Source organism: Myotis davidii, unplaced genomic scaffold (assembly GCF_000327345.1).
Source record: "Myotis davidii unplaced genomic scaffold, ASM32734v1 scaffold411, whole genome shotgun sequence".
Lineage (NCBI taxonomy): Eukaryota > Metazoa > Chordata > Mammalia > Chiroptera > Vespertilionidae > Myotis > Myotis davidii.
Window position 1 is genome coordinate 932,281 of NW_006282917.1, and position 14,533 is coordinate 946,813.

The 14,533-nt window shown below is 39.0% G+C and overlaps 1 protein-coding gene across 1 annotated transcript in view; it reads left to right on the top strand.

Annotated features, from left to right (window-relative positions):
• The window catches only part of JADE3 (jade family PHD finger 3), a 45,453-nt gene that overhangs the window by 15,092 nt on the left and 15,828 nt on the right, over positions 1 to 14,533 (top strand). Inside the window, exons 3-5 of the mRNA XM_006753322.2 lie at positions 1,270 to 1,427; positions 10,114 to 10,304; positions 13,864 to 14,075. Of these exons, the coding sequence (XP_006753385.1) occupies positions 1,270 to 1,427; positions 10,114 to 10,304; positions 13,864 to 14,075 (561 nt within the window). The remainder of the gene's footprint in view (positions 1 to 1,269; positions 1,428 to 10,113; positions 10,305 to 13,863; positions 14,076 to 14,533) is intronic.

The following is a 14,533-nucleotide window of genomic DNA, read 5'->3' on the forward strand; positions in this document are numbered from 1 at the left end:
CTGAGAACCTTTATTAGTATTAAAGGCTAAAATGTTTGCTCAATAGCATCTCTTCCTTTGATCTTCTAGAAACGTGGGCACATTTGTCTTCAGCCTGCAAGTAGTTTCATTTTTTTCAGAATTAGAAATTAGTACGTGAGGTATGGACCAGTGTATGTTTGCTTTCATGTGAAATTGTATTTCCTTGTTGCTTAGATGTTAACTGGGGCTCATCACTGACATTGTTGCAGGACTAATGGCATACTTAAGAACTCATGCCATACTTTTCTTTCTGTTGTTGAAAAGGCAAAATCACAAAGTTTAGGTGCCACCGCCACTGAAGTCATGTTTCCAGGCTGGTGAGCACATCTCTGTGCCCCTTAGTCACCCGGGGCCCTTTCAGCTAGTACATCAAAGTTGCGATGGATCTTCATTCCCTTATCGTCAGTACCTAGTTGTGCTTAGGGTACAGAAAATGAACTATAGTGAATCTCTTTGTTTCCTCAATCTAATCACAAGAGAACACACAAACCCAAATTGTAGGGACATTCTATCAAATACATGACCAGTATGCTTCAAAAGCCAAGGTCAGGAAAGACTGAGAAATTGTCACAAATTGGAGGATACTAATTGCAATGTGGGATCCTGATTGAATTCTGGAATGGAAGGACATGGGGGAGGAGGGATTAGTAAGATTTTAATAAGGTCTGTAAATTAATAGTATTGTAACAACATGAATTTTATTGTTTAGGTAATTATATGCTTGTTATATATGATGTTAACATTAAAAGAGACTATGTGAAGGGTGTGTGGGAGCTTTGTACTATTTTTGTAACTTTTCTGTAAATCTAAAATTATTTCTGAGTAAATAATGAAAAAATAAGGTAATGGCTAAATAAAAAAAATTGTAAGTTATCAGAGGGATACTTGTTGCTTAATTTTAGAGAGTTAAGGATGATTTGTTTTATACAAACTATTTTATTTAGAGTAACCTGTATTGTTCATTTAAATTCAAGGAACCCAAGAAAATAATTCAGGAAGGAACACTTTGTTTACTCTTTATTAAATCCAGAGCAAACTGGCTTCCCTGTCAATACTTCAAACCTCTTCCAAATAGGAGTTGATCGGGCTGGCTTTAGCTCAGCGGTTCCTTCACATACAAATAGGAGTTGATCTGACCATTTAGGAAGTTAGAGATGTCTCTCTTGTTGAAGTATGGAGTTGGTGGGTCTTTTTAAAATAACATTAAATGTTTTTAGTTCATTCATGCTGTGTGCAATGTCTTCCCAGGTGTTCCGGAAGGATCTCATCAGTGCCATGAAGGTGTCAGATTCTCACCATATTCATCCTGACAGCTATTACCTCTTTACGGATACATGGAAAGAAGAATGGGAAAAGGGAGTCCAGGTACCAGCCAATCCAGACACACTTCCACAGCCTTCCCTCAGGTATTTGCATGCTTGCATCTTTGACTTAGGGAATGAATGTTCTTATGTTTATCTGTGTGCTGCTTGGGGAGAGACGTTGAGTGGCTAATTACACATTTATAATACAAAGTAACATACCCTGATCACCAGTTCACTCAGACCAGTGGCAGAGTATACCAGGCTAGGATAGGTTAGTAGTTGAAGTCAGGGTCATTTATTTACAGATAAAATATGTGCCCATTTATAGGATAAAACTGTTTAATGTCCAAACCTGAGATGTGATAAGATTTTGGAGACCAGGATTTCCAGGTCTGACTCAACAATCAATAGCATTTATTAGTCTTTATTAGAGTATTAATTACATAACCCCATAATAACCCTATTAATACATTACCCCATGACAACTTGTTTCATTATAGAAGGACCTTACAGTGATAGCATCTATAAATAGAAGGCCAAAACACTTAGAGTTTGTAAAATGCCTGAACACAAATGAAAGGGGATAGCTGTAACAATTAGGTTGACTATAAGCACATAACCTTCATTTGCAAAGACTTGAGAAGAAAGTTCAAATAGAAGAGGATTTTGGTTTTGTGGAAAGGGGAGAGGACTTTTCTGCCAGAGGAAGTAGTAAGTTCAGCTCCTCAAGAGTAATGACTGGTTTTGGGAGCCACTTTTTCTTACTCATCTTTGTGTTCCCAGTGCTTTTCAGAAAGGCTGGCATGAAACAAAATCTATACTTATAATAGGGTAATATGCAAATTGGTCGGGATGCCATCACATAATGACCGATCAGCAGGAGGGCAAGGCAGTGAGCTACAAGCAGCAGAGAGCTACAGGAGGGCGGGACAGCAAGCTACGTGCGGCAGAGAGCTATGAGCGGCGGTGGGCGGGGCGGCCAGCTGAGGCAAGTGGCAGTGAGCTACTCGAGCACAGATTCATGCGCAGGGCCACTAGTGCTTGGTATAAGTTTGAGTGAGTGAGTGAATGAGTGAGTGAGTGAGTGAGTGAGCAATGGAAGAGAGGGAAGGAAAGACATAGCAACAGATAAAGGGGTTGGTGGGGCCTCTTGGATACTATGAGAAATTATATATCTCATTGTACCTCTATTTCCAGTGCATATTAGGTTCTAAAGGGCAAAAATCACATCCTTGAATTTCATTTCCTAGTGGTAATGAGGGTACCACCTCCTCCTGTGATGTCAGTGGAAGAGGCCACATAGGGAGCAGTAGTAAGGTGCTTTTTCCATTTCCAGTGAGAGAGGTATCAGTGGAGGCTTCATGGAAATCCAGAACTCCCAGCCTCACCCAGCAGTAACAGAGAGCCCCTACCCCTTGGATGTCAACAGACATTTGTTTTGAAAAAAAAAATTAAGGGTAGCCCTAGTCAGTTTGGCTCAGTGGATAGAGTGTTGGCCTGTGGACTGAAAGGTCTCGGGTTCAATTCCAGTAGAGGGCATGCAGGAGACAGCTGATCAATGGTTCTCTCATCATTGATGTTTCTATCTCTCCCTTTCCTTTCCTCTCTGAAATCAATACAAATATATTTTTAAAAAATTTTAAGGATCACTGAGCAATCATAACTTTCCCCGTTGATTATTAAGGTTGCTTTTTAAAATTTCAGTCATTTTTACAGTACCATACTACTGTGTAAAAGCAAGGTCACTTGTAATCCGTAATGACAGCAGATCAGTAGTTTTTTGGAAGGGGACAGTGGAGCAGGAGGGCACAAGGAAACTTTTGGAGGTGATGGATATATTAATTATCTTGGTTGTAGTGTTGGTTGCAGAGATGTGTGTGTGTGTGTGTGTGTGTGTGTGTGTGCGCGCACGCGCGCATGGATGCACCAAAACTTATTAGTTTGTACATTTAAAATATATACAGTTTCATGTATGTCATTTATACCCCACTAATGTTATACACACTCATTTTATGTAAATAAACTATAAATTACAAATAAAGGACTATATAGATGGGTAAGGAAATGTGATTTAGGGCACATAAAGAAAGACACAACAGCATGGCTCAGTGGTTGAGCATCGGCCTATGAACAGGAGGTCATGGTTCAAACCAGTCAGGGCACTGCCTGGGTTGCGGGCTCGATCCCCAGTGGGGGACATGCAGGAGGCAGCTGATCAATGATTCTCTCTCATCATTGATCTTTCTCTCTCTCTCTAGCTTCCTCTCTGAAATCAATTATATATATAGAGAGAGAGATAGAGATATAGATATAGATATAGATATAGATATAATTTTTTTAAGACAACAAGATGTGACTATAGGCTACCTAACAGCAGAACTCCTACTGGTCAAATAGTAGGTTTTCAATACACAGTTTTTATTATAAGAAGAATAAGACAAAGGAAGCAAATTGGAAAATGGGTAAATGTTAGGAAAGAAAATTCCTGATGAACCAAAAGATATTATGTTGAGAAAAATGAAGAAGATAGGAAGGGAAGGGCATAAAAACAAGAAAGATTAAGGAATAATAGCAAATAAGGGCTGAACTGTCCATTTTAACCACCTGCCTTTCCTATACTAAAAGTAAAAAGATTTTTTTACACTTGATCGAAAAAGTTTAGTGTAACTAAACATGCATTACAACTAATGAGTGACATTGTAAATCAAAATAGAAAAGTAGTAGGTAGGGCTTCGCTAAGTTCCAAGTTTGTCACATGACCACCATGGACTTTTATAAATGTGCTGCTTGATTTTTTAAAAAGATTTTTCAAAAATGAGATATAATTTATATATATTTTTTGTCAAGATAGAATTCACATACCATAAAATTCAATCTTTTAAATTGTATGGTGGTTCTCAGTATACTCACAGAGTTATGAAACTATCACCACTATGTAATTCCAGTTTGGAGGCAAGAAGTCCAAGTTCAAGTTGCCACCAGGATTGGTGTCCAGTGAAGCCTCTCATCCTGATTGTAGACAGCTGCCTTATCTCTGCATCCTCACATGGCGTTTCCCTTGTGTGCATGCAGAGAGAGAGAGAGAAAGAGGAAGGGGAGCGGGGAAGAAAGGGATGGATGGATACACCTGCTATCTCTTCCTCTGTCTTCCTCTTCTTTTTTTCCCCTTCTCTTATAAGGACAACAGCCCTATCAAATTAGATCCCCACCCTTGTAACTCACTTAACCTTTGTCTCCTTATAGGCCCATGTCCAAATTCAGTCACACTGGGAATAAGGTCTTCAGCATATGAATTTGGGTAGGACACAATTCAGTCCATAACAACCACTTATTTACTTTCTGTCTCTATGGATTTGCCTATTCTGGACATCTCATATAATGGAATCATACAATCATCTGTGGCCTTTTGAGTCTGACTTCTTTTTTAAAATATTTTTTTATTGATTTTTAGAAAGGAAGGGAGAGGGATAGAGAGAGAGACAGATTGACTGCAGGCCCCCTGCTGGAGGTCAAGCCTGTAGCCACGAGGAAACTTTTGAAACCAAGTTCAACAAATAAAGATGGTGTTGACTCTCATTACATGTTTTTAGGTAGGCTGGATGATTTCATTACAAGTTAGTAACAAACAAGCTTTAGGAAGTTTCTGGTAGGTGTGTTCATTTGCATATTTAAACTAGTTTCTATTGCAATAAGGTTCCAGTAGAAGGAAAACTGTTTCATGTTTGGTTGAAACGAAGTATGCATCTGATCTTCCCAAACTAGTTCCACATTTAACTGAAAGTAGAGCCATCCTTACAGAAAGACTGCTTTTTAGTCTTTTGTGCTAAAATTCTTAGAGTCATCTTTGATTCTTCATTCCCTGATACCCCATATTCAGTATTAAAGACAATCCTCTTGTTTTACTTTCAAAATATAATGTACATTTCATATAGTAAGTCAAGGGAAGAACAGCCCCTAGTCAAAAAAGAACACAAGCTGCCTCTCACTGCTGTATTTCGTCATCATGCCTCTCTTCCCCTCACTCTCCTTGCCCCCTCTTCCCACCACTTTCTCATTCCATTTTAGGCAGCAGCAGTCTGCCATCTTGCTTTCCATTATGAGAATGCAGTACATTTATCTTACTTAAAGTTTAAAGCAGTCCTTTGACAGTTTTTCCAGTACTATTGCTGTATAAATTGTTTTTCCAGTCACTGTTGCTCCCAAACTTAGCAGCATCAAGCAACTATGTTATCATATTCATGGATTCTGTCGGTTGGGAATTCAGACAGGGGACAGGGGAATGGCTTATCTCCGCTCTACAATGTCTATCACCTCATCTTAGGCAGACACAAAGTTTGAGGGTGACTTAGCAGCTGGGGACTGGAATCATCTGCGGGCTTATTCACTGGCATGTCTGTCACTAGCATGATGGAAAGATTGCACGTGGCCTCTTCATGTGATTTGGCTTCCGCACAGCATGACAACCTCAGCATAGGCAGACTTTTTACAGGCTCAGGACTCCACATGCACGTGTTCCAGCAAGCAAGGTGAAAACCATATTCCCTTTTAAGACCCAGCCTTGCAATTCTCATAGCATCACTTCTGCCGTATTGTGTTGGTGAAAACAGTCACAGGCCCTCCCGGATTCAGAGGGGGCGGGGGCGGGAACAGACATTACCACTTGGTGCAGAAGTGGCCAGATCACATTGTAGAAGGGCATGTGAGGTTTTGAAAACACAATCTGTCACAGAGGTTGTAAATAATTGTCCTGTTTAACCGATGAGGCATGAACTCTGGTAGAGAAGCAGTCAGCCCGGAGTGGCAAGATTAACAAGGGGCATCTTGGGAAACTACTCCTAGAGATATTACTGCAAGGGGCTCCTATTCAGTTAGCTTTTAAATCATGTATTTCCAGCCTTTAAAACCATGGCATTATGATATTTGCACAATATCTGTGCTGTTCACAAATTATTCTAATTCGCTCATTAGGAAACGAAGCATAGTCTCTAAATACCAAATACTTAGACCAACTGAAGCCACACTGAGAATTCACTGTACGCAAAACACCAGAAGAGACCATATAGACTGATTGCAGCTTCCTTTTCTTGCCTCCTCGGTGTCATAGCAGTGTTCATATGGGCCAGAGGTGGCAGGTAGCTGGCCTGTCCTGAGGAGCAGCAGGTGGGTGGGCCTTCATCCTGTGGGGCTAAGCAGGTGTAGTTGTGGGTCCTTTCACCAAAGATCAGTTATCAAGACGGTTACTGAAATGTTCATTCACACCCAAGCATCCAAATTGAAAACTGCACTTGCTACATCATTCCAACAAAATTGCTCAGACCTCTAGGCTTGTGAGCTTTGGCTGATTGGGTCAGTGGTTTGGTGACCATTCAAAGAATGCCTCCAGTAACTAGTATGTAGTCGCCAGAGAAGAAAGTCACCCAGGGATAATCCTGATATTTCTGCCAGCTGTAGCAATGTTATATGTACTTGATATTAAAGTTCCATTTTTTAAATTCCAAAATAATATTTTTTCACTAATTCTCATAGACTTTCCCCTCTATCATTATAAATACAAGAATTTCTCCTTGTGACTGTGTCTTAACTTTACCTTTTACCCACGCATTTCCTTGCCTTTGGTGTTAACTGGTTTGGTCTATAATCTTTTTATTGTCATATACTCAGTTCTTAGAGTCAGAACTTATTAGTTACATATGAAAATACACATATGAAAAGATGAGTGAGATAACATCATTTGTTATCATTATTATAAATTTTGCATTGAAGTATAATATATACACAGAAAAGTAACCAAAGTATAACTGTATAACTCAATGAATTTTCGTGAATTAAATACACTCATTTAACTGCCACCTAGATGAAGAAATAGAACAGTACCAACAGCCTAGAAGCCCTCCTTCCGTTCCTGCCCACTAACGGACCTCCGCACATAGGTGATCATTTTGCCAGTTTTTGAACTTCATATTGGTCATCATTGTGCTTGTGAGATTCATCCATGCTGTTGCATGCAATCAATCATTAAGTTTCACTTCTGTGTCATGTTCCATTGTGTGAATATCCCACATTTTATTTTTCCATTCTGCTCTTGATGGATATTTGGGTTGCTTCCAGTTTTCAGCTATTATGAAAAACGCTAATATGGACATTTTTCTTCATCTTTTGGTAGACATAAGTTTACTTTCTTGTTAAGTATATACCTAGGAATGGGTTTGCAAGGTCATAGGATATGTATATGTTCAGCTATTATATCACCTGCCAAATGGTTTACCAAAGTGTTGTCCCAGTTCCCACTCGCACCAGCAGTGTATGAGAGGTCTGTCTGCTCCACTTCCTTGTGAACACAAAGTATTGTCAGTTTTTGGTCAGACTTCAAGTCTAGCCATTCTGGTAGGTAACAGTGATTGATTTCAATTGGCATTTTTGTGATAACTAAAGAGGTTGAGAGCCTTTGTCAAGTATCTAATCAAATTTTTTGCCCGGTTTTTAATGGGGTTATCTTTTTCTAATTGATTTGTAGAAGTTTGTTATATACAGGGTGGGGCAAAAGGTTTACAGTTTTGAGTACGCGAAACACAGAGTTTATTCTTGTATTATTTGCCTCACCCTGTATAGTTGATAAAAAGAGGTTTTCCAGTTTCTTCCTTTATGGTTAATGGCTTTTATCTTATTTAAAGTATCTTTGCCTATCCTAAAGTTAAAAAGATACTCCCCTGTTTTCTTCCAGAAACTTAATAAACATATTAGTTTTATTTTAAAACATAGTCTGCCTCATTTCACATAAAGTGTGACACGATTGAGATGGATAGTTATCAAATATTCTGCCTCTTAGAAAAAGCTGAATCTTGAAAAAAAATAGATATTCTATAATTACCTCGTATGCCATGCACCAAAAATGCACAATATATTTAATCTCATAATCTCTGGAGCATTTATATGCTTGTCTTGTCCTTTTCCGTTGGGCTAATTTCAGTTAAAAGCAGGCCTCTGACAGCAGTTTCCAAACTTTTAGCTTCAGTTAATATTCTGAGGTTCTGCTTTTTTCCTCAAATATTTGTTCCCTTTGGCTTTAATAACTCCATATGATAGAAAAATTAGCATATGCAATTGTGTGTAGTTACTAATTTTATTCAACATGTATTATTTGGAATCATAAGCTTTTGGAAGGATGCTTAAGGAGGAAACATTTACTCTGTATTTACAGAGTGGACTTGGCCTGTGATATATTTATATGTCTTCATATGAATACATTTATGTTTATGAATCTAACTGCATATACAGTAACTCTAGAATAAAGAAACTGGCTCCAGACAAACAATTTTCATTATTTCATGATGACATACATATCTCTTTCTTTCCCCTTTTTTTTAGATGGCCCACCCTGTTCTTTAAAATTGCCAGAGAATAATCATTCAGATTTCCTCTTGGTTATATTTTCTGATGCTTCACGCAGTACCTAAGACATCAGTTATAGAATAGGTCATTGGTATGAAAAACTTCTATTTGTTCCCTTGCTTGATTTACTTGCCTTGGGCTCTTAAATGTTAGAGAGGGTGAGGGGAAATACGGATTTGCTCTGGCTACTGAAGAAGTTGATGGAAGAATAGGAACCTTTACTCCCATCATGTAGCCCAGGCTCAGACTTCTAGTCTCTATCATTTACGGCTGAGAACTGCCTTAAGTTTGTGTATGTCCATGGCCTCTTGACTTTAACTCATCTACACAAATCGTGAAGATAATAAATATAACAGCAATGACATTATTTTTTATTTAATTTATTGGGGTGACATTGGTTAATAAAATTATATAGGTTTCAGGTATACAGTTCTATAATACATCATCTGAAGAGCATTATGCTAACTGAAATAAGCCAGTCAGAAAAGGACAAGTACCATATGATTTCACTCATATGTGGAATCTAATGAACAAAATAAACTAACAAAATAGAAACAGACTCATAGAGAACAGACTGACAGCTGTCAGAGGGGGTAGGGGTGAAAAAGGTAAAGAGATTAAGTAAAGAAATAAATTCATAGACACAACAGTATGGGGAGGTAGAAGAGAGTATAGGGCGGATAAATGATGATGGAAGGAGACTTGACTTGGGGTGGTGAACAATGACATTGAACATTTATTTTTTACTATACACTATACGAAGCACTTTATATATTTTATTTCATATACTCACCATAATAGCCCTAAAAGTTTGATATTATTTTATCATAATTTATTATTTATCACCCTTATTTTTTAGCTAAGGAGACTGAACCGTATAGAAATTAATTGCCCAACATCACCATATAAGTGAGAAAAAAACAGGCTTATGTGAATCTGTAGGCCGCACTCTTTACCACCATCCAGTATTGCCTCCAGGGCAGAAAAGCACGGGCTTAAATATATCTTTGGTATGGAACCTGGCTGTGCCTTTGTGCAAATATCACCCCTTCCTCATTTTCCCCTTATAAATAAACTTGGTGGCCATTGCACCAAGAACACAAAATGCAATATTTTATCAGAATGAATGGTACTAGGGACCAGGGAGCCATGAGGATAAATGAAGCATTTCATCAGCAGTCAGTGTTCAGAGATGAAAAAAAGGAATTTGTAGAACCATTTGCTTTCTAGAAAGGGATCTGCCATTCCTCCCAGTGGGCAGAGCAGGAGATTTCCATGGGGTAGAAAGGGAGAGCATTGAGCTCCACTCTATGGCCTGAGTCCCTTTGGGCCCATCCAGTCAGTGCCTGCAATCGGTCATTTGTTGATTGTTATTAGTGTCTTTCTTTTGCTTTTCTAGGATTATCGCCGATAGGGTAAAGGATGTTCTGTTTACCCGCCCCCGGAAGTACATCCATTGCTCCAAGCCAGAGAACTCGGAGCTTGGCTATGTCAACATCAGGGAGCAGGCGGCATCTGTGTGCCGATATGACCTAGACGACATGGACATGTTTTGGCTCCAGTCCGTCAATGAAGACCTTAAAGAAATGGGTAAGTTGTTTTCTCACAACTAAGTTGTCCCTTGATTCACATGTGATTTTTTCAAAGTTGTCAGAACCATTTAAATTGCTTTCATCTTGTGGCTTCCTTTCTTTTCTGGCCTGTTTGTTTATTTTCTCCTTGATTTTCATCTTCATGAGGCATAACTAGAAATGCATAAATATATTGAAATCAAGCAATAACATTTAAATTGGACCTTTTCTTCCCTTATTCATGGTGAATAGCGCAGATCAGGGATGGCATGTAGGTTTCACAAGGCTGTTTCCCAATCCTGAGTGAGAGCGATCCTGGCTGATTGGTGCAGTGGTTCTCAACTTGTGTGTCGCGACCCCTTTGGCGGTCGAACGACCTTTTCACAGGGGTCGCCTAAGACCATCCTGCATATCAGATATTTCCATGACGATTCATCACAGTAGCAACATGACAGTTATGAAGTAGCAACAAAAATAATTTTATGGTTGGGTCACACCATGAGGAACTGTATTTAAAGGGCCAGAAGGTTGAGAAGCACTGGACTGGTGATTGGATTTCTGGTTGAGAAGGATTCTGAGACTGGTTCCTCACTCAACCCTGAAAAGCACTCAGATCACTGAACGAGGCTGAGGTAGTGGCCCCTCTCCCACCTCCTTCCAATGGAGAGAAGCTCCAGCTTCAGCATGAGCACCACTACAACTGACAGTTTGATGTGACCAGGACACCTTAATACAAGTCTTGTCATTTTGCTGCTCAGAATAAGAATAGCAGGCCTAAGGCAAAGCATCCCCAAAACAGTCGTTAGCTACCTCCTGTGAGTTCTAGAGTTCTCATGCAATTCTCAAAAATAAAATGAAGCAAAAATAAAACTTGGAAGGAAGCATAAAAATAATTTTAAAGAGACTGTCTACCATACTGTGCCATACCAGCAATTCTGGGAAATCCTAGGCTGAAAGGAAACTCACTTCATACTTACGCACGGCTCTTTTTTATTTTTATTTTTTTAATATATTTTATTGATTTTTTACAGAGAGGAAGGGAGAGAGATAGAGAGTTAGACACATCAATGAGAGAAACATCGATCAGCTGCCTCCTGCACACCTCCTACTGGGGATGTGACCAAACCCGGGACCCTTCAGTTCACAGGCTGATGCTCTATTCACTGAGCCAAACCAGTCAGGGCCACACAACTCTTTTTTACCTATCTTCCATCTGAGCAGTGTTAAGGTCCAAGTGTTCCTGTGGAACTGTGGGTGCTGTTTCATTCCTCCGTATGAGATACAGTGAAGGATACATTTGATTTCATTTTTGTTTGCATCACATTTGCTCATTGTCTTCCCTCCGTCCTCCTTTTTTCTTTCTTCCTTTCTTTCTACTGAATGCATGTGAACAATAAATTAAAATTCTATTAACCCAGTTTGGCATAATGGTGTTACTTATTCTACCAGTAACCAATACTTAACTCCTTGCTTCTTAAAACTTTTGGTTTTATGTCTTCTCTTACTCTGCCTTCTGAGAGGAGGGGAGTGTAATTTAGAGCAGGGACCATGAATAGAAGAGATTAAAAGACTGACAGAGGGGAAATCAGAGTGTGGGGGCGTAATCAACTGGATTGACAGCTCGATGTGTGGTGTTTATGAACCGTATAACATCCATGTACATTACAGCCATTGCAGTGCTGCCTTTGCCATGATGTCACCCTATAACAAGGTCCCTTTGGGATTTTGCAGTTAATCCCCTTTGGATGAGTTTGTTTAAATAAGCTTGTTTTATTTAGGTATAGTTTTAGATTTACAGAAAAGTTGTACATTTCATACAGTTACTGTGTACCCCTCACACAGTTTCCGTTCCCCCTAATGTTAATACCTCACTTTACCATGGCACGTTTGTCAAAGCTAAGAAACTAACACAGGTACATTACTATTAACTAAATTCCAGGCTTTGTTGGGATTCCATCAGTTTTTTTACTAATGACCTTCTTCTGTTCCAGGATCCATCCCATCAGGACACCACACTAATTATTCTTGGATGAGTTTTAAAGGAGAATTGCCTTATCTTGAGCATTCCTTTATGGTGAATGATATTGTAGTGAGGCTAATAAGAGCTTAAAACAAACTTTCAAAAAACACATTAAATTAAGCATTTTTTGGCTCAGATTAAGGAATTTTAAAAATTGAGTGCTTACTACAGACCACCAGGCACTGTACTAAGCAGGGTATTAGTATTACCTCATCTCAGCCTCACAAGAAATCAGTGAGTTTGCCATAATTTTTATCATACAGATAAGAAAACTAAGCCCTAAGAGGATATATAACTTGTCAAAGTTTACATAACCAATATGAGGTCAAGTTGGAATTTGAATTCAAGTGCTCTTATAACCAGACACTGTAACTCTTTCACTCTATAAAAAAAAAATGTGTAATTTGTCTTGGGTAGGTTTTTTATTTTATAAGTAGATATAACATTAAAAGGTAGTTTATGTGGAATTTCAGAGTTTTTAGGATATTTTATATTACAAATGAAGTATACTTGGGTAAATTTGTTTGGATCATTTTGAGAATTATTTCTAGTTTACAAGCTGTTAGAGAAATATAAATGTGCTCTATAGAATCATTAATTCCCCCCCAACATAAAAATATTTTGTTTTCATCAGTATCCACCATGTGAATTTTTTATGTTGGGTTATTAAGTATTTGAAGACGAAGAAAAATTAAAAGTACAGAAGGAAATGGAATCAAGGGGCAAAAAAAAGTAACATTAGAATTTGCACTTAGACCAATGGTTCTCAACCTGTGGGTCGCGACCCCTTTGGCAGTCAAACGACCCTTTCATAGGGGTCACCTAAGACCATCCTGCATATCAGATATTTACATGATGATTCATAACAGCAGCAACATTACAGTGATGAAGTAGCAACGAAAATAATTTTATGGTTGGGTCACAACATGAGGAACTGTATTAAAGGGCCAGAAGGTTGAGAACCACTGCCATAGACCTTTGTAAATGCTAATAGGTTTGTTTCATATTGGAGTTTGCCATTGGAAAATATTATTGGATTTTTTAAAAAATCAGGTTTGAGAAACAAAATATTTCTTATGTATAATCATATATACAGTACCTAGGATTTTCTTTTCTGACTTAATACCTTTTATATGAAAATGTCCTTATTTAGTCAGTAGATGTGCTCATTGGGACTAATTTGCTAGGGCTGATTTATATCTAAATAGTTATGTGATTCTAATTATTTTCTTATGCTACGAGTTAACATGTTCAAAATTACAAAGCTCAGTGAAAGTCATCCCTCATTGGAAATAAGAGAAAACGCAGAGAGATTTAGGAAGAGACTGGCTAGGATTTCAATAGAAAATTAGAAGGGTCGGTAATATTTCTTACAAGGAATATGGTGAAATATAGTTCTTCATGTGCTAAACACTAATATGTGAAGAGAGGTAAGTATTAGAGTAGCTCTAGTAAGTGATTCTTTGACATCTCCTCACCCCTGCACCAGGCTCACAGTAGGTGACTTGGGACTGACAGCTGGCTGATGAGTTGATTGACTGCTTGTATTTCTGTGCAGGTTGTGAGCTAGTTGATGAAAACCTAATGGAAAAGACAGTAGAAGTCCTGGAACGCCGATGCCATGAAAATATGAAACATGCTATTGCGACAGAGGAAGGGCTAGGCATTGAATATGATGAAGATGTGATCTGTGATGTGTGCCGGTCCCCAGAGAGTGAAGACGGGAATGACATGGTGTTCTGTGATAAGTGTAACATCTGTGTGCACCAGGTCAGTGCGAGTGGAGGCCGCCACCGCTCCATGCTCAGCCTTGCTGGAGCTCAGTCATCATCTCCAGCAGCCATACCTGGGTAGCAGCTGGCATTTAAGGGGGAAAATGAAGATTTGGCCTGGCCATTCTTCAACAATTCCTTTAGAAACAACACTTATTATGATCCCAAGGTGACTTAAAATTTTACCCCAGGGGTTTAAACCCAGGTCTTTATTATGTCGCTTCATGCCCACGCCATTGAGATTGCCTTGTTCGATACTTTCACAGTCCCCCCGGGGAGTCTTTCTGCTGACTGCCTGGGACTCTCTCCTCTGCCTTCACATCCCTACTACATCCCCAGGTTCCACCCATGGTCAGTAACCTTGGGGGTTTACACTTCCGACAGTTGGAAATCCAGACTCCTTATCCTGGAACCCAGAGCCCTCCCCCCTCTCCCAGAAATGCCACTCCCAGGAAA